Source organism: Scyliorhinus canicula, chromosome 30 (genome assembly GCF_902713615.1).
Source record: "Scyliorhinus canicula chromosome 30, sScyCan1.1, whole genome shotgun sequence".
In the NCBI taxonomy this organism is placed as follows: Eukaryota; Metazoa; Chordata; class Chondrichthyes; order Carcharhiniformes; family Scyliorhinidae; genus Scyliorhinus; species Scyliorhinus canicula.
The window spans coordinates 14665726-14686656 of NC_052175.1; the positions used below are offsets into that span (position 1 = coordinate 14665726).

At 47.2% G+C, this 20931-nt stretch overlaps 1 protein-coding gene and 1 long non-coding RNA gene across 2 annotated transcripts in view; one reads left to right on the forward strand and one right to left on the reverse strand.

Moving 5' to 3' along the window:
- LOC119958704 overlaps positions 1-13421 on the reverse strand; it is an 18111-nt gene extending 4690 nt beyond the window's left edge. Inside the window, exon 1 of the long non-coding RNA XR_005459067.1 lies at positions 13224-13421. This is a non-coding gene — a long non-coding RNA (uncharacterized LOC119958704). The remainder of the gene's footprint in view (positions 1-13223) is intronic.
- Positions 13422-14026: 605 nt separating this feature from the next.
- Positions 14027-20931, forward strand: part of LOC119958621 (potassium/sodium hyperpolarization-activated cyclic nucleotide-gated channel 4-like) — a 35952-nt gene continuing 29047 nt past the window's right edge. Inside the window, exon 1 of the mRNA XM_038787102.1 lies at positions 14027-14534. Coding sequence (XP_038643030.1) covers positions 14077-14534 — 458 coding nt within the window. The 5' untranslated portion in view covers positions 14027-14076. The remainder of the gene's footprint in view (positions 14535-20931) is intronic.

Consider the following 20931-nt stretch of genomic DNA (forward strand, 5'->3'; position numbering starts at 1 on the left):
AAAAGACGCAATGGTTTCGGAGATAGAAAAAGAGCAACTGCAAAGTTTAATTGGGCAACTGAACTGGTTAGGAAGACAGACTAGACCGGACGTGAGTTTTGATGTTTTAGAGTTGAGTACAAAGATGAATGATCCTAAAGTGGAAGACATAATAAGAGCAAATAAAGTGTTGGCCAAACAAAAATGCAGGAGTGTGTTTTGAAGTTCCCTGTTTTAGGTGATCCTAGGCATTTGAAACTCATAGTTTATAGTGATGCGTCCTATGCAAATTTATGTGATGGAGTTTCAAGCGCAGGAGGTTTTATAATTTTCCTGTTGGGGAACAATGGTAAATGTTGCCCTCTTGTGTGGGAAACAAAGAAAATAAGGAGAGTGGTCAAAAGCACTTTGGCTGCTGAGACATTAAGCTTAGTGGAAGCGGTGGATATGGCCTTCTATATAAGTCAGATATTGACAGAAATTTTGGGATTAGGGGATTTGGGTAGTATACCTATTGACTGTCACATTGACAATAAATCCCTGTGGGAAAATGTGCACTCTACAAAAAGTGTCAATGAAAAGAGGTTACGGATAGACATCGCAAGTTTAAATCAGATGTTGGACAGGGGGGAAATAACAAAAATTAAATGGGTTGACAGTAGCTATCAACTATCAGACTGTTTTACGAAAAGAGGGGCTAGTTCACAGAAACTTTTAGATATTGTGAATGAAGGGCGCCTGTTTCTGTGAATGTTTTTTTTTTGCTTCTACTTTTAAAAAACAAAGGGGGGAATCAGGTGCATGTTTTAGTTTCTTGAAATTTTAGTTTTGTGAAATGTTGTTTTCACCTAATTGTTTTTTTTCTCCAAGGGAGGGGAGACTGTTAAGTAATGGGTTAAGAGACATTGCAATTAGGGCAGCACGGTGGCCTAGTGGTTAGCACAACCGCCTCATGGTGCTGAGGTCCCAGGTTCGATCCCGGCTCTGGGTCACTGTCCGTGTGGAGTTTGCATATTCTCCCCGTGTCTGCGTGGGTTTCGCCCCCACAACCCAAAAATGTGCAGAGTAGGTGGATTGGCCACGCTAAATTGCCCCTTCATTGGAAAAAATAATTGGGTAATCTAAATTTAAAAACAAAAAGAGACATTGCAATTAGTTGTCTCATTTATGTTAAGTGTTCAATGATTGACACTGATATGTAAAGGGGCTTCAGGTGGACTCTGGATCTTGTGATGTGATGATTGAGTTTAGTGCAGAGTCTGTTAAAGTGAAATAAAGGTGTTTGTGAAAAGGAGCTGGACTTTTGTCTCTTCATACCACAGCATCCATTCGTTTAACAATCAACCCCCCAACACACACCAACCCCCTCAAACACACACCCCCTCTCCCCAAATACACACCGACCCCCCAAACACACACCAACCCCCACCAACAAACCCTGAAACACACACCAACCCCCCAAACACACAACAAACCCCCCAAACACATAACAAACCTCCTAAACACACAACAAACCTCCTAAACACACAACAAACCCCTAACCACATAACAAACCCCCCAAACGCACACCAACCCTCCCACCCAGGCATTGCCTTCTTCCAGACCCTTCCATCAGGCAGGAGATACGGAAGTCTGAAGATTCGCACATCCAGACAGAGGAACAGCTTCTTCATCACAGCTACCAGACTCCTCAACGACTCCCCCTCAGACTGATCTGTTCCCTGTAAGAACACTATTCATGACGCCCTATGCTGCTCTTGCTCATAATGCATACAAAGTGGCAAAGATTGGTGTGAGACTAGAGGACTGGGAAATCTTTAGGGGGCAACAGAAAGCTACTAAAAAAGCTATAAAGAAGAGTAAGGTAGATTATGAGAGTAAACTTGCTCAGAATATACAAACAGACAGTAAAAGTTTCTGCAAATATATAAAACAAAAAAGAGTGGCTAAGGTAAATATTTGTCCTTTAGAGGATGAGAAGGGAGATTTAATAATGGGAGATGAGGAAATGGCTGAGGAACTGAACAGGTTTTTGGGTCGGTCTTCACAGTGGAAGACACAAATAACATGCCAATGACTGATAGAAATGAGGCTACGACAGGTGAGGACCTTGAGAGGATTGTTATCACTAAGGAGGGAGTGATGGGCAAGCTAATGGGGCTAAACGTAGACAAGTTTCCTGGCCCTGATGGAATGCATCCCAGAGTGCTAAAAGAGATGGCTAGAGAAATTGCAAATGCACTCGTGATAATTTACTAAAATTAACTAGACCCTGGGGTGATCCCGGCAGATTGGAAATTAGCAAACGTGACTCATAAAGGGCAGGTCATGCCTAACTAATTTAGTGGAATTTTTTTAAGGACATTACCAGTGCGGTAGATAACGGGGAGCCAATCATAGAATTTACAGTGCAGAAGGAGGTCATTCGGCCCATCGAGTCCGTACCAGCTCTTGGAAAGAACACCCTAACCAAGCCCACAACCCCACCCTATCCCCATAAACTCAGCAACCCCACCCAACACTAAGGGCAATTTTGGACACTAAGGGCAATTTAGCATGGCCAATCTACCCTAACCCTGCACATCTTCGGACTGGGAGGAAACCAGAGCAGCCGGAGGAAACCCATGCACACACAGGGATAACGTGCAGACTCCGCACATACAGTGACCCAAGCTGGGAATCGAACCTAGGACCCTGGAGCTGTGAAGCAATTGTGCTATCCACAATGCTACCGTGCTGCCCCAATGGATGTGGTATATCTGGATTTCCAGAAAGCCTTTGACAAGGTGCCACACAAAAGGTTGCTGCACAAGATAAAGATGCATGGCATTAAGGGTAAAGTAGTAGCATGGATAGAGGATTAATAGAAAACAAAGAGTGGGGATTAATGGGTGTTTCTCTGGTTGGCAATCAGTAGCTAGTGGTGTCCCTCCGGGATCAGTATTGGGCCCACAATTGTTCACAATTTACAGAGATGATTTGGAGTTGGGGACCAAGTGCAATGTGTCCACATTTGCAGACGACACTAAGATGAGTGGTAAAGCAAAAAGTGCAGAGGATACCGGAAGTCTGCAGAGGGATTTGGATAGGTTAAGTGAATGGGCTAGGGTCTGGCAGATGGAATACAATGTTGACAAATGTGAGGTTATCCATTTTGGTAGGAATAACAGCAAAAGGGATTATTATTTAAATGATAAAATATTAAAGCATGCTGCTGTGCAGAGAGACCTGGGTGTGCTAGTGCCTGAGTTGCAAAACGTCGGTTTACAGGTATTACAGGTGATTAAGAAGTCAAATGGAGTTTTGTCCTTCATTGCTAGAGGGATGGCGTTTAAGATTAGGGAGGTTATGCTGCAATTGATTGATAAGTTAGTGAGGCCAGTATAGAAGCCAGGTATTTCTAATACACCTAATATAGGTAAAACAAATAGCTGCTTAGCATAAATATTAATTCCCAGTTTTAAAATTAAAGAGAACATATGTTTTGCAAACTCATTGTCATGATTTTGAAAGTAACACAGAAGTTTGATAAGCTCATAACATTTCTCCAAGGACAAGGGCTGAATCCATGGCAATGAGGCAGTAGGAGTGAGGCTCGACGGTTCTCACGCCGTTTGAGATTAGAGTGAAATACATCCCATGATTATACAAGCTGAAACATTTTAGACTAAGCGAACTGAATTTTAAAATTCCAAGTTAATTATTAATTTTATCTTGTTAATTGTGTTTAGGGGATTCCCTTTCTAACTATTCCCTTTAATGCTTCAGAAACAGCAGAATGGTACATCTATCAAAGCGTCCCTCGCTCTGTGGTGACCCGTTCTGGAGCATATACGTGTGAAAATGGGAGGTACCAGGTTGACATCCAAAAATCTATTAACTTATGGAAATCTGCAGGCTATCCACTAAACACCTTTTCAGGATGGCACCAACTTCAATTTAACCCTGACAAAAAAACCTCAACATCTTAACCTCCCAACTAATATTAAACAAAAAGGATCAATTTGCCTCATCAGTAAGGACCCTAAAGGGATACCTATGGGTAATAGTAATTGTACTGACTATGTAGATGTACTATGTAGCTTTTAAATGTACTAACAACCGCTTAGAAAGAGTTATGCGGTTCTCAAGGATAACAGGCATACCTAACCTCAGAAATAATAAAACATTCGAAGACCAATGGCTCTTAGAATATATTTACTCATATTCTGCTTATAATGGAACTTATCTATTCCTGGGGAGGAGGGCGGACGCCCTTGCCTTTGCCTCCCTGATCACCCGCCGTAGAATCCTGTTTGGCTGGCGGTCAGCAGCACCGCCCAGAGCTGCGGACTGGCTGTCCGACCTCTCGGAATCTCTCCAAATGGAGAAAATCAAATTTGCCATCCGAGGGTCGGACGACGGCTTCCACAGAACGTGGGAGCCATTCATGCAACTGTTCCGGGACCTATTTGTGGCCAATGTACAAGAGGAAGAATAGTCGGGGGAAGGTAGCGGGAGGGGGGGGGGGGGCTACAGGTTCGTTACGGGGGTTCGATGGCTAGCTAAGGCCCAAAACCAAGCTAAATAAACATGTTGAGGGGGGGGGGGGGGGGCGCAGTTACTACTACGAAGATGCTTACCTGTAAATATGTATGTTAATTTTTGCGTGTTTGTTTTTGTTTGTTTTTTTTTGTTTCTCTCTCCTAACAATTTGTAATTTGTTCAATATAAAATACGAAAACTGAATAAAAACATTTATAAAAAAAAAAAATAAAAAAATAATGGAACTTATTTTATTTGTGATGATAAAGTATATCCCTGGCTCCCAAGATCCTGGTCAGGATCTTGCTATTTAGGATACATGGTACCTGCCATTCATCATGTGACTAATCTCCTGCATATTTCAGAAATGACTGTTCAAAGAAATAAACATTCCATCACCTTTTAGAGATGCAATTTATGCTAGAATCATTCCTTTTTATTGGGAAGTAAGGATGGAGAATGAGTTGAATAAAATAACAACCATCATACAAAATGTAGCTGATTACACTGCCACTGCCCTAGATAAAATCTCTGACGAAATGCGAGCAATTTGAACCGTGGTATTACAAAATCGAATGGCACTTGACTATGTGCTAGCCGAAAAAGGTGGCACGTGCGCCCTGATTGGTGCAGAATGTTGCACTTTCATTCCCGATAGCTCTGAAGAAGTTAAAGATTAGGCATTACATATCCAAAAAGAAATCAAAAAACTTGATCCACCCCAAGTTCTCTCTCTCTCTGGGATAGAATTTGTGGGTGGTTTGGACACACTGGAATTTCCATAATGAGAATAATCCTATTCTCCTGTGTAGCTGGATTCATCATTTACATAACAGACCAATGTGCTACGTGCATCAAAGAACTATTCGCTAAACGCAGGGGACCAACTGTCAGAGTGATTCACACTAACCCTACTGCACCCCCAATTGATGAATTTGAGGTAAAATACTTTTGTTGAAATATTAACCGTAATACTTATCAATCAATTATTTGACTGTATTATTAACATATTGTATAATCTATTAATACTGAATCAGTAGTATCAAATTTGACTAATTTATTCATTGTTATTTTGTAATAATGATTCTTTAAGAATTTTAATGATTATTGTTGAAATACTTGTTGCAATGCTAAGTTTCCATTCTATTGTTTAAATCTGCAATGACAATATGAATGAGTTATTCTTTGCGCTTTTACCTATCCTATCTTATTCTGATATATCTCACTTGATCTTTCGATTTATCAAAGGGCCGACTGTAGAAGCCAGATATTTCTAATACGCCTAATATAGGTAAAAAAATAGCTGCTTAAGCATAAATATTAATTCCCAGTTTTAAAATGAAAGAGAACATATGTTTTGCAAACTCATTAAAAAAAATTTTTTAAATAAATTTAGATTACCCAATTATTTTTCCAATTAAGGGGCAATTTAGCGTGGCCAATCCACCTACTCTGCACATTTTTGGGTTGTGGGGGCGAAACCCACGCATACACGGGGAGAATGTGCAAACTCCACACGGACAGTGACCCAGAGCCGGGATCGAACCTGGGACCTCGGCGCCGTGAGGCAGCAGTGCTAACCACTAGGCCACCGTGCTGCCCTGCAAACTCATTTTAATTAAAATAATTTTAAAAGTATCACAATTGCTAGAGGGATGGAGTTTAAGATTAGGGAGGTTATGCTGCAATTGTATAAGGTGTTAGTGAGGCCACACCTGGAGTATTGTGTTCAGTTTTGGTCTCCTGACCTGAGAAAGGAGGTACTGGCGCTGGAGGGTGTGCGGAGGAGATTCACTAGGTTAATCCCAGAGCTGAAGGGGTTGGATTACGAGGAGAGGTTGAGTAGACTGGGACTGTACTCGTTGGAATTTAGAAGAATGAGGGGGGATCGAATAGAAACATATAAAATTATGAAGGGAATAGATAGGATAGATGCAGGCAGGTTGTTTCCACTGGCGGGTGAAAGTAGAACTAGGGGGCATAGCCTGAAAATAAGGGGAAGTAGATTTAGGACTGAGTTTAGGGGGAACTTCTTCACCCAAAGGGTTGTGAATCTATGGAATTCCTTCTCTGGAACGCGCTGCCAGAGGATGTGGTGGAAATTGGCACATTAGCAATATTTAAGAGGCATCTGGATGGATACATGAATAGGGAGGAAATAGAGAGATATGTACCGAGTAAGGGCAGAAGATTATTTTTTCTTTAAACCATCATGATCGGCACAGGCTTGGAGGGCCGAAGGGCCTGTTCCTGTGCTGTACTTTACTTTGTTCTTTCATTTTTGGTCATGAGGTAAGAGGACCCCTTAAATTGATCGAAGTGAAATTGGCGAGTTAGCATTCAGAGACTACATTGTTGGACGATGTGTCAAATTTGAGGGCGACATTAACTAGGGCTGGTGAGTTGGCTGTAAAACATTTAAAATTGTCACAGCATGTGATGAAAAAAAGTGGATGAGAAATCATAGCTTTGTAGTTTTGTTAGTGTGGAGAAAGTATTATTATTATTACCAATGATAGGTGGACCATTAAAAGCAAGATTTAGTGGGCCTTGTCAAATCAAAAAGCAGTTGAATGCGGTGAATTATTTGATAAGAACGCCAGATAGAAGGAAAACTCAGAGTGTGTCATGTTAATATGCTGAAAATATATTTTGATAGAGAAAAAAGGAGGTGTTAGTCGTTGTGTCAGGGTGAAGACATAAATCCAGAAGATCCTGAATTTGACATTTCTCAAGTTAAATTGGACATTGAGGAAGTGATAAGAAATTGGGATAAATGACTGAGTTAACTTCCAGAGGAAAATTAAAATGATATAAAGAATTATTACAGTCATATAGAGCTATGTTTAGGAACAAATTAGAAAGTAGAAAAGTATAAGAATCTTTATTAGTGTCACAAGTAGCCTTACACTAACACTGCAATAAAGTTACTGTGAAAAGCCCCTAGTCACCACACTCTGGCGCCTGTTTGGATACACGGAGGGAGAATTCAGAATGTCCAATTCACCTAGCAGCACGTCTTCTTTTGGGGACTTGTGGGAGGAAACCGGAGCACACGGAGGAAACCCACACAGGCACAGGGAGGACGTGCAGACTCCGCACAGACAGTGACCCAAGCCAGGAATCGAACCTGAGACCCTGGCTCTGTGACGCAACCACTGTGCTACTGTGCTGCCTAAGTAATTATACATGATGTAGATGTAGGAAGCAACATCCAGACCAGCTCAATCCACTAAAGTTAGCACGGTAAAAGGAGATTGAAAGCATGCTTAAGAATGATAGCATCAAAGTGAGTTGCAGTGATTGGAGCTCACCCATTGTGATGGCACCAAAGCCAGATGGAGCACATCGATTATGTGTGGACTGTAGAAAGGTCAACACAGTTACAAAGTCAGATTCCTATCCTAGTCCTCATTTGGAAGACTGTTGAAAAGGTGGGACAACCAAATTTTATTACCAAACCTGACTTACTTAAAGGATATTGGCAAGTACCTTTATCAGACAGGAAGTTTTAGCTTTTGAGATGCCACATGATCTGTGTCAGTGTAAAGTCACGTCATTTGGAATGAAGAATGCGCTAACATCATTCCAAAGATTAACCAACAAGGTCATTTCTGGGTTAAACAATTGTGCAGTGAACATTGACGATTTGGGGTGTTCAGTCAAACGTGGAAGGAGCTGTTGGAACATTTTAAATAATTCTTCGATCGACTACAGGAGGCTGGATTGATGGTAAATCTGACGAAAAGTGAATTTGCAAATGCTCAGGTCACACTCTTAGGCCAGGCCATTGGACATGGTCAGATGGCCCCCACGGAATGTGAAGACAAAAGCTATTGGGGCGTTTCCAATGCCAGCAACGAGGAGAGAATGAGTGGTTTCTACTGGAAACCTGTGCCAAATTCCAGGAGCGTGGTCGCTCCGCTGACTGAACCTCGGAAAAAACACAAGAAATTTCAGCGGACGTTGGAATGTCAGGAGGCATTTGATAATCTGAAGAGGCTGTTTTAAAAAAAAAAAAGTTATAGTATTTAAAGCAGAGCAGACTTGTCTGAAGACATGGGGAAAGATGGGGGAAATAAACAGTTGAAACAGCTTTCTGAAGACATCCAACCAGAGTTCTAACAGTAGCCAAATCAATTCTGGAGAGCAAGTATTAGTCTGTGGCATTGGGGTGTAGGATTATTTGAGAACTGTATGTTTGTCCTTTTTTGTTGTTTAATTGGGAATAAATATAGCGATTATTTACCTTACTGAGTAATGTTGTTTAAGGAGTGATTAATAATAGTAATAATAAAAATAATCTTTAATGTCACAAGTACACTTACATTAACACTGCAATTAAGTTACTGTGAAAATCCCCTAGTTGCCATATTTTGGCGCCTGTTCGGGTACACGGAGGGAGAATTCAGGATGTCCAATTCACCTAACAGCACGTATTTCAGGACTTGTAGGAGGAAACCGGAGCACCTGGAGGAAACCCACGCAGACACGGGGAGAATGTGCAGACTCCGCACAGACACTGACCCAAGCCGGGAATCGAGTCTGGGATCCTGGCGCTGTGAGGCAACAGTGCTAACCACTGTGCCACCGTGCCGTACAATTGTAAGCTATTTCTTTGGGTGTGAGGCTAGAGAGTGTAATATTGTGTTGATCGTAAAGTTTGTTTCAAAATGCCAAATCCCTATTTTTCATGCGATCATCCTGAAGCGAATCATTCTTCCCGCACAATGAAATACTCCCACGGGTACTTCTACTCCACCAGATCAAAGGCCTTCTCTGCGTCCATAGCGACCAGCATCTCAACCACGCGCCCCTCTGGAGGCATCATTTTTTTTTTTTTTTTTTAAATTTAGATTACCCAATTATTTTTTCCAATTAAGGGGCAATTTAGTGTGGCCAATCCACCTACTCTGCACATTTTTGGGTTGTGGGGGTGAAACCCACGCAGACACGGGGAGAATGTGCAAACTCCACACGGACAGTGACCCAGAGCCGGGATCGAACCTGGGACCTCAGCGCCGTGAGGCGGTTGTGCTAACCACTAGGCCACCGTGCTGCCCCTCTCTGGAGGCATCATGATCACATTAAGTAAGGTGGTGGGGGAGAAGGCCAAGAGGGGTGGCCGGGGGGGAGAGGGGAGGGGGAAAGGGGGGGAGGTTTTTGCGATGTGGCAGGGGAGCGATGACATGGTCATGGGCGGAGAAAGGGGGCCATCTGGGATGGGCTCGGTATAGGGTGGAATTAAAGGGGCGGGAGTTAAGTAGGGAAGATGACTCGTTGGAATTTAGAAGGATGAGGGGGGGATCTTATAGAAACATATAAAATTACGCAGGGAATAGATAGGATAGATGCGGGCAGGTTGTTTCCACTGGCGGGTGAAAGCAGAACTAGGGGGCATAGCCTCAAAATAAGGGGAAGTAGATTTAGGACTGAGTTTAGGAGGAACTTCTTCACCCAAAGGGTTGTGAATCTATGGAATTCCTTGCCCAGTGAAGCAGTTGAGGCTCCTTCATTACATGTTTTTAAGGTAAAGATAGATAGTTTTTTGAAGAATAAAGGGATTAAGGGTTATGGTGTTCGGGCCGGAAAGTGGAGATGAGTCCACAAAAGATCAGCCATGATCTCATTGAATGGCGGAGCAGGCTCGAGGGGCCAGATGGCCTACTGCTGCTCCTAGTTCTTATGTTCTTATATTCCTATGACGGACGGTAGAGGGGATTGGAGGCGTAAGCCTCCAGTAAGGTTGGTAACGTGGAACGTCCGGGGACTGAATGGGCCGGTTAAAAGGTCGCGGGTGTTCGTGCACCTGAGGAGCTTGAACCCAGGGAGAAGGGAGTATTCCTTCTTTTCACACGGCTATAAGGTGTATTCGAGGACTGACTACTTTGTAGTGAGTGGGGAGATTATGGTTGGGGTGGAGGGGGCAGAGTATGCGGGGTTAGTTATCTCGGACCATGCGCCCCACTGGCTGGAGATTCGGTTCAGTACGGGACGAGAGCAGAGGCCGGGGTGGAGGTTTGACTCAGAGTTATTGGCGGATGGAGGTTTTTGTGATAAGGTGCGAGTGGCGATTAAGGAGTATGTGGAGGTGAAACAGAATGGGGAGGTGTCACCAGCAATTTTTTGGGAAGCACTGAAGGCAGTGGTCCGGGGAGGAAATTATTTTGTTTAAGGTTCATGTGGATAGGGAAAGGAGGGAGGAACATGACCATGTGGTGAGCGAGATAGTGGACAGGGTGCCCACTGTGGAGGGATTGGCGAGGAGGACAAAGTTGCAGGGGCAGTTTGACAAGCTGACAACAGGGAGGGCGGTGGGGCAACTGCATAGGGCAAGGGGGGGGGGGGTGCAATATGAGTATGGGGAGAAAGCGAGCTGCATGCTGGCGCACCAGCTGCGCAGGCAGGCTGCGTCCAGGGAAATATTGAATATACAGACTGGGGCTGGGGATGTGGTGTCAGAACCGGGGAAGATAAATGAACTAAAATCTTCCACACTTCCGTGGTCCGTATCCCTCTATTCCCATCCTATTCATGTATTTGTCAAGATGCCCCTTAAACGTCACTATGATCCCTGCTTCCACCACCTCCTCCGGCAGCGAGTTCCAGGCACCCACTACCCTCTGTGTAAAAAAACTTGCCTCATACAGCTCCTCTAAACCTTGCCCCTCGCACCTTAAACCTATGCTCCCTAGTAATTGACCCCTCTACCCTGGGGAAAAGCCTGTGACTATCCACTCTGTCTATGCCCCTCATAATTTTGTAGACCTCTATCAGGTCAACCCTCAACCACCGTCGTTCCAGTGAGAACAAACCGAGTTTATTCAACCGTTCCTCATAGCTAATGCCCTCCATACCAGGCAACACCCTGGTAAATCTCTTCTGCACCTTCTCTAAAACCTCCACATCCTTCTGGTAGTGTGGCGACCAGAATGGAACACTATACTACACTATATAAGTGTGGCCTAACTAAGGTTCTATACAGCTGCAACATGACTTGCCAATTCTTATACTCAATGCCCCGGCCAATGAAGGCAAGTATGCCGTATGCCTTCTTGACTACCTTCTCCACCTGTGTTGCCCCTTTCAGTGACCTGTGGACCTGTACACCTAGATCTCTCTGACTGTCAATACTCTTGAGGGTTCTACCATTCACTGTATATTCCCTACCGTATTAGACCTTCCAAAATGCATTACCTCACACTTGTCCAGATTAAACCCCATCTGCCATCTCTACGCCCAAGTCTCGCAACGATCTAAATCCTGCTGTATCCTCTGACAATCCTCATCGCTATCCGCCATTCCACCTACCTTTGTGTCGTCCGCAAACTTACTAATCAGACCAGTTGCATTTTCCTCCAAATCATTTATATATACTACGAACAGCAAAGGTCCCAGCACTGATCCCTGTGGATCACCACTAGTCACAGCCCTCCAATCAGAAAAGCATCTTTCCATTGCTACTCTCTGCCTTCTATGACCTAGCCAGTTCTGTATCCACCTTGCCAGCTCACCCCTGATCCCGTGTGACTTCAACTTTTGTACCAGTCTGCCATGAGGGACTTTGTCAAAGGCCTTACTGCTGTCCAAGTAGACAACATCCACTGCCCTACCCGCATCAATCATCTTTGTGACCTCCTCGAAAAACTCTATCAAATTAGTGAGACATGACCTCCTCTTCACACACACACTCTCTCTCAAACTCTCTCTCTCTCACACACTCTCTCTCACACATTCTCTCTCTCACACACTCTCTCTCACACTCTCTTTCTCACACACACTCTCTTTCACACACTCTCTCTCTCACACACACTCTCTCACACACTCTCTCTCACACTCTCTCTCTCACACTCTATCACACACTCTCGCTCTCATACACACTCTCTCTCACACATTCTCTCTCTCACACACTCTCTCACACACACTCTTTCACACACACACACACTCTCCCACACACTCTCTCTCACACTCTCTCTCTCTCACTCTCTCTCTCACAGTCTATCACACACTCTCTCGCTCATACACACTCTCTCACACACTCACACACACACACACTCTCTATCACACGCACTCTATCTCTCTTTCACACACTCTCTCTCACACACACACTCTCTCTCTCACACTCTCTCTCTAACACATACTCACAGGCCTGTTTAAATTCGCTGGCCCTGTAATAAGCAGATTGAGACACGGGTGGGCGACATATTCATTGTTGGAGGAAGAGGGAGAGAGACAGAGAGAGGCAGTCAGCTGATGAATTATGCGGCAGATACCTCTGGCTGTGGATGTGTTTGGTCTGTGAAGCAGAGAGACAGGGGGGAAGCTGAGCTTGCTGTGCTGTCTGGGTAGAGTGCCTGTCTACTCCACACCCTGCCTGTCTCCCCCCAGACCCTCCCTGTCTCCCCCACACCCTGCTTCTTTCCCCTACACACCCTGCCTGTCTCCCCCAGACCCACCCCCTCTCCCTCACACCTTGCCTGTCTCTCCCAAACCCTCCCTGTCACCCCACATCCTCCCTGTCTCCCCCATACCCCCCTGTCTCCCTGTGTCTCCCCCACACCCTCCCTGTCTCCCACACCACCCCCCCCCCCCCCCCCCACTCTCTCTCCCAGCCTCGCTGTCGCTGTCCAGGTGCTGAAACTGGGACCTCGCTGTCGCTGTCCAGGTGCTGAAACTGGGACCTCGCTGTCGCTGTCCAGGTGCTGAAACTGGGACCTCACCTCCAGCCCTCTCCAGCCACGTCCTCCAGAGCTGGATCTGCTCCCTGACCTGGACCTGCACCCTCCTGAGGAAGGGGGGACCCTGCCCTCCAACAGGGGGGAGAGGTCGATTTGTCGTCTCCCCCTTCTTTTCTTCCCCCTTCCCCCTTCATAGAAAATGCCCCAGAGAGTGGTGAGTGTGGATGAAGATGATGGTTTGGAGGCTGGGACAGCTGAGGACATCTTCTGCCTTCTGCTGGTTTAATCGCTGAAAGAGGGAGGGGGAAGGAGAGAGAGAGGGGGAAGGGGAGAGAGAGAGGGGAGGGAGGGAGAGAGAGAAAGAGGGCGGGGGAAGAGGGAGAGAGAGGGGGGAAGGGGAGAGGAGGGGAGAGAGAAAGGGGAGGGGAGGGAGGAGAGATAGAGGGAGTGAGAGTGAGAAGGAAGGAGAGAGAGGGGGTGAGGAGTAAGAAGAGAGGGGGAGGGTGAGGAGGGAGAGAGAGAGAAGGGGAGGGAGAGGGGGGAGGAGAAAGGAGGAGGAAAGGGGGAAAGAGAGTGAGAGGGGACAGGAGAGGGGGCAGGAGAGAGAGTGAGAGGGGAAAGGAGAGGGGGCAGGAGAGAGAGAGGAGGGCAGGAGAGAGAGGGAGTGGGGGAGAGAGAGAGAGGGGGTAGGAGAGAGAGGCGGAAGGAGGGGGGGAGGGAGAAAGGGCAGGAGAGGGGAGGAGGAGAGGAGGAGGGAGAGAGAGGGAGACGGGGAGAGAGGGGGGAAGGAAGGGGAGAAAGGGGAGGAGTGAGGGGGAAGAGGGGAAAGAGAAAGAGAGAGAAGGAGGGAAGGGAGTTAGAGAAAGTGGGGTTCCCACTCCCTCCCTGCCCCCCAATGCAAGGTCCAGTCAGTAAGATGGAGCCAGTAGATGCCCTGAAGGGCAGCAGAGAGAGGGAAGGAGGTAAGAGGGGGAAGGGGAGCCTCTCCTCGCTGCCCAAGAGCCCCCAGGACTGGGATCTGGAGGAGGAGCAGTTGGTGGATGGAGAGATCAGTGGTCAGCAGACTGGACAGTGCAGCCCAGACCCCGGACAGAGGCCAGGCGTAGCCCCACACAAGGCGGTGGCATTCCTGCGCAAGTCCAGGGGTTCATGCGAGCAGATCCTGCCCGAGGACCAGGAGCTGCCCACAGGGCTTGGGGACACCTTCATGCAGCGGCAGATCAGTGCCATGCTCCAGCCCGGGGTCAACAAATTCTCCCTCCGTATGTTTGGCAGCCATAAGGCGGTGGAGATCGAGCAGGAAAGAGTTAAATCTGCAGGATTCTGGATCATTCACCCTTACAGTGACTTCAGGTAAAGGGGCAACGTGGGGGAGCAGGGGGAGAGAGGGGAGAGGGGGTAAGGACCAAGAAATCAACTGTGTGTCTCTTTGCGGGATTGTGTGTACCTGTGTGTCGGTGTGTGGGTGTGTAAGTGTAGGCGTGTGGGTGTGTAAGTGTAGGTGTGTGTGTTTGTGTGTAAGTGTAGGTGTGTGTAAGTTTAGGTGTGTGTGGGTTTGTATGTAAGTGTAGGTGTGTGGGTTTGTGTGTAAGTGTAGGTGTGTATGGGTGGGAGTGTGCATTTGTGAGTAAGTGTAGGTGTGTGTGGGTTTGTGTATAAGTGTAGGTGTGTGTGTGGGTTTATGTGTAAATGTAGGTGTGTGTGGGTTTGTGTGTCAGTGTAGGTGTGTGTGGGTTTGTGTGTAAGTGTAGGTGTGTGTAAGTATAGGTGTGTGTGGGTTTGTGTGTAAGTGTAGGTGTTTGTTTGTATGTAAGTGTAGGTGTGTGTGGGATTGTGTGTAAGTGTAGGTGTGTGTGTAAGTGTAGGTGTGTGGGTTTGTGTGTAAGTGTAGGTGTGTGGGTTTGTGTGTAAGTGTAGGTGTTTGTATGTAAGTGTAGGTGTGTGTGGGTTTGTGTGTAAGTGTATGTGTGTGTGTAAGTGTAGGTGTGTGGGTTTGTGTGTAAGTGTAGGTGTGTGTGGGTTTGTGTGTAAGTAGGTGTGTGTGGGTTTGTGTATACGTGTAGGTGTGTGTGGGTGTGTGTAAGTGTAGGTGTGTGGGTTTGTGTGTAAGTGTAGGTGTGTGTGGGTTTGTGTGTAAGTGTAGGTGTGTGTGTAAGTGTAGGTGTGTGGGTTTGTGTGTAAGTGTAGGTGTGTGTGGGTTTGTGTGTAAGTAGGTGTGTGTGGGTTTGTGTATACGTGTAGGTGTGTGTGGGTGTGTGTAAGTGTAGGTGTGTGGGTTTGTGTGTAAGTGTAGGTGTGTGTGGGTTTGTGTGTAAGTATAGGTGTGTGTGGGTTTGTGTGTAAGTGTAGGTGTTTGTTTGTATGTAAGTGTAGGTGTGTGTGGGATTGTGTGTAAGTGTAGGTGTGTGTGTAAGTGTAGGTGTGTGGGTTTGTGTGTAAGTGTAGGTGTGTGTTTGTGTGCAAGTGTAGGTGTGTGTGGGTTTGTGTGTAAGTGTAGGTGTGTGGGTTTGTGTGTAAGTGTAGGTGTGTGGGTTTGTGTGTAAGTGTAGGTGTGTGGGTTTGTGAAAGGTAGCATGGATAATCCAGGAAACTATAGGCCGGTGAGCCTCACGTCGGCATTAGGTAAATTATTGGAGAGAATTCTCAGGGACAGGATTTATACCCATTTGGAAACAAATGGGCTCATTAGCGACAGGCAGCGTGGTTTTGTGAAGGGGAGGTCGTGCCTCACTAACCTGATCGAGTTTTTTGAGGAGGTGACAAAGATGATTGATGCGGGGAGGGCGATGGATGTTGTTTACATGGACTTCAGTAAAGCCTTTAACAAGATGCCTCATGGCAGACTGGTACAGAAGGTGAAGTCACACGGGATCAGAGGTGAGGTGGTAAGATGGATACAGAACTGGCTCGGCCACAGAAGGCAGAAGGTAGCAGTAGAAGGGGGCTTTTCTGAATGGAAAGTTGTGACTAATGGGATCTGTGCTGGGGCCTCTGTTGTTTGTGGTGTTCATACACGATTTGGAGGAAAATGTAGCTGGTCTGATTAGTAAGCTCACGGATGACACCAAGGTTGGTGGAGTGGCAGATAGTGTTGAGGATTGTCAGAGGATGCAGCAGGGCACAGATAGGATAGATAGATAGGATAGATAGTTGGAGACTTGGGTGGAGAAATGGCAGATGGAGTTTAATCTGGACAAATGTGAGGTAATGCATTTTGGTAGGCCTAACATAGAGGGGAAATATACCGTAAATGGCAAAACTTTTAGGAATATAGAAAGTCAGAGAGACCTGGGCGTGCAGGTCCACAGATCTTTGAAGGTGGCAACACAAGTGGACAAGGTAGTCAAGAAAGCAGATGGAAAGCTTGCTTTCATTGGACGGGACATTGAGTATAAAAACTGGCAAGTCATGCAACAGATGTATAGAACCTTGGTAAGGCCACACTTGGAATATTGCACACAATTCTGGTCGCCACACTACCAGAAGGATGTGGAGGCTTTGGAGAGGGTGCAGAGGAGGTTTCCCAGGATGTTGCCTGGTCTGGAGGGTGTTAGCTATGTGGAGAGACTGAATAGACTCGGACTGTTTTCATTAGAAAGACGGAGGTTGAGGGGTGACCTGAGAGAGGGCTACAAGATTATGAGGGGCATGGATAGAGTGGATGGGCAGGCACTCTTTCCCAGGGTGGAGGGGTCAGTCACCAGGGGGGATAGATTTAAGGTCCATGGGGCAAAGTTTAGAGGGGATGTGCGAGACAGGTTTTTACGCAGAGTGTGGTGAGTGCCTGAAACGCGTTGCCAGGGGAGGTTGTGGAAGCCGATACATTAACGCCGTTCAAAAGGCATCTTGACAAACACATGGATAGGATGGGGATAGAGGGATACGGCACAAGGAAGAGCTGAGGGCTTTGGCAAGAGGGGTATCATGACCGGAACAGGCTTGGAGGGCCGAAGGGCCTGTTCATGTGATGCAATGTTCTTTGTTTTATTCTTTGTATAGGTGTGTGTGTGTATCTGTGAGTAAGTTTGATTGCTTTTAGAACATAGAACACAGAACAGTACAGCACAGTACAGAACTTCAGCCCACGATGTTGTGCCAACCATTTATCCTAATCGCAGATCAACCTAATCTACACCCCTTCAATTTACTGCTGTCCACGTGTCTGTCCAAGAGTCGCTTAAATGTCCCCAATGACTCTGACTCCACCACCTCTGCTGGCAGCGCATTCCACACACCCACCACTCTCTGTGTAAAGAACCGACCTCTGATATCTCCCTTTCCTCCAATCGCCTTAAAATTATGTCCCCTCGTGACAGCCATTTCCGCCCTGGGGAAAAGTCTCTGGCTCTCCACTCTAGCCATGCCTCTCATCACCTTGTACACCTCTATCAAGTCACCTCTCTGCCTTCTTCGCTCCAGTGAGAAAAGCCCTAGCTCCCTCAACCTTTCTTCATAAGACATGCCCCCCCAGTCCAGGCAGCTTCCTGGTAAATCTCCTCTGCACCCTCTCCAAAGCATCCACATCCTTCCTATAATGAGGCGACCAGAACTGGACACAATATTCCAAGTGTGGTCTAACTAGGGTTTTATAAAGCTGCAGCAAAACCTCGCGGCTCTTAAACTCAATCCCCCTGTTAATGAAAGCCAACACACCATACGCCTTCTTAACAACCTTGTCAACCTGGGTGGCAACTTTGAGGGATCTATGTACATGGACCCCAAGGTCTCTCTGTTCCTCCACTTCCAACAATCCTGCCTTTAACCCTGTGTTCAGCATTCAAATTCCACCTTCCAAAATGGATCACTTCACATTTATCAAGGTTGGACTCCATCTTTTGTGTCATGAGGTGTGGGTGTCGCTGGTTAGGCCAGCATTTATTGCCCATCCTTAGTTGCCCTTCAGAGGATGGTGGGTGAGTTGCCTCCTTGAACCGTCGCAGTCCCTGAGGTGTAGGTACACCCACTGTGCTGTTAGGGGTGGGGAGTTCCAGGATGTTGCCCCAGTGACAGTGAAGGAACGGCCGATATATTTCCCAGTCAGGGTGGTGGGTGACTCGGAGGGGAACCTCCAGGTGGTGGGGTTCCCAGGTATCTTTTATAGATTTCATAGAATTTACAGTGCAGAAGGAGGCCATTCGGCCCATCGAGTCTGCACCGGCTCTTGGAAAGAGCTCCCTACCCAAGGTCAACACCTCCACCCTGTCCCCATAACCCAGTAACCCCCACCCAACACTAAGGGCAATTTTGGCCACTGAGGGCAATTTAGCAAGGCCAATCCACCTAACCTGCACATCTTTGGACTGTGGGAGGAAACCGGAGCACCCGGAGGAAACCCACGCAGACACGGGGAGGATGTGCAGACTCCGCACAGACAGTGACCCAAGCCGGGAATCGAACCTGGGACTTTGGAGCTGTGAAGCAATTGTGCTATCCACAATGCTGCTGTGCTGTCCATATCTGCTGCTCTTGTCCTTCTAGATGGTAGTGGCCGTGGGTTTGGAAGATGCTGTCTAAGGAACCTTGGCGATTCGCTGCAGTGAATCTTGTAGATGGTACACACGGCTGTCACTGTCCGTCAGTGGTGGAGGGAGTGAATGTTTGTGGAAGGGGAGCAATCAAGCGGGGCTGCTTTGTCCTGGATGGTGTTGAGTGTTGTTGGAGCTGCGCTCATCCAGGCAAGTGGAGAGTCTCCCATCGCACTCCTGACTTGTGCCTTGTAGATGGTGGACAGGCTTTGGGAGGGGGGGGGGTCAGGAGATAAGTTACTCATCATAGAATTCCCACACTCTGTCCTTCCCTGATAGCCACAGTATTTATACGGCTGCGTTCAGTTTAGTTTCTGATCAATGGTAACCCCCAGGATGCTGATTGTGGGGGATTCAGCGATGGTAATGCCATTGAATGTCAAGGGGCGATGGTTAGATCCTCTCTTGTAGGAGATGGTCATTGCCTGGCACTTGTGCGGCGTGAATGTAACTTGCCCCTTGTCAGCCCCGAGCCTGGATATTGTCCAGGTCTTGCTGCATTTGGACACGGACTGCTTCAGTATCTGAGGGCGAATGGTGCTGAACATTGTGCAGCCATCCGCAAACATCCCCACTTCTGACCTTCTGATGGAAGGGAGGTCATTGCTGAAGCAGCTGAAGATGGTTGGGCCGAGGACACTACCCTGAGGAACTACTGCAGTGATGATCTGGAGCTGAGATGATTGACCTCCAACCACCACAACCATCTCCCTTTGTGCCGGGTATGACTCCAACCAGCGGAGAGTTTCCCTCCTGATTCCCATTGACTCCAGTTTAGCTCGGGCTCCTTGATGCCACACTCGGTCAAATGCTGCCTTGATGCCTAAGGGTAGTCACTCTCACCTCACCTCTGGAGTTCAGCTCTTTTGTCCATGTTTGAACCAAGGCTATAATGAGGTCAGGAGCTGAGTGACCCTGGGCGGAACCCAAACTGAGTGTCCGTGAGCAGGTTATTGCTGAGTGAGTGCCGCTTGATAGCGCTGTTGATGACTCCTCCCATTGCTGCTGATGGAGAGTAGACTGATAGGGCAGTAATTGGCTGGGTTGGATTTGTCCTGTTTCTGGTGTACAGGACACACCTGGGCAATTTACCCCATTGCTGGGTAGATGCCCGTGTTGTAGCTGTACTGGAACAGCTTGGCTAGGGGGTGCGGCACGTTCTGGAGCACAAGTCTTCAGTACTATTGCCAGGATAGTGTCAGGGCCCAGAGCCTTTACCGTATCCAGGGCCTCCAGCCGTTTCTTGCTATCACGTGGAGTGAATTGTATCGGCTGAAGACTGACATCAGTGATGCTGGGGACCTCCGGAGGAGACCCAGATGGATCATCCACTCGACACTTCTGGCTGAAGATTGTTGTGAATTCCTCAGCCATGTCTTTTGCACAGATGTGCTGGGCTCCTCCATCATGGAGGATGGAGATATGTGTGGAGCCTCCCCCTCCAGGGAGTTGTTTAATTGCCCAGCACCATTCACGGCTGGACGTGGCAGGGCTGCGGAGCTTAGATCTGATGCGTTGGTTGTGGAATCGCTTAGCTTTGTCTGTTACTTGCTGCTTGTGCTGTTTGACAAGTAGTCCTGGGTTGGAGCTTCCCCAGGTTGACACCTCACTGTTCGGTCTGCATGATGTTGCTCTTGGCATTCCTCCTGTACTCTTCATTGAACCAGGGTTGGTTCTCTGGATTGGTGGGAATGGTAGAGTGGGGGATATGCTGGGCCATGAGGTTGCAGATTGTGGTTGAATCCAATTCTGCTGCTGCGGATGGCCCACAGCACCTCATGGACGCCCAGTCTCGAGTTGCTCGATCTGTTCTGAATCTACCCCATTGAGCACGGTGGTAGTGCCACACAACAGGATGGTCGGGGGGAGTGAATGTTTGCGGGAGGATGGGGGGTGGGAGGGGTGCTTTGTCCTGGGTGGGATCGAGCATCTTGGGTGGTGTAGATGGTGGACAGGCTTTGGGGAGCCACGAGGTGAGACCCACGCCCCAGAGGATTCAGCCCCTGACCCCCTTTTTGCTGCCACATTATTGAAATGGCGGCTCTGGTTGCTGAGCAGGACGCGGGATAAACGGTTCCAGGGCGGAGGCAGCAGACACACCCACTGCAATCCTGCTGATTGTAGTCAGGCTGGTGAAGGATCTGAGAACTGTGCCATTCAGATAAGGCTATTCAGCCCATTGCTCTCTGTACATGCCCTTCAATTGGTCACCCCCCCCTTACTTT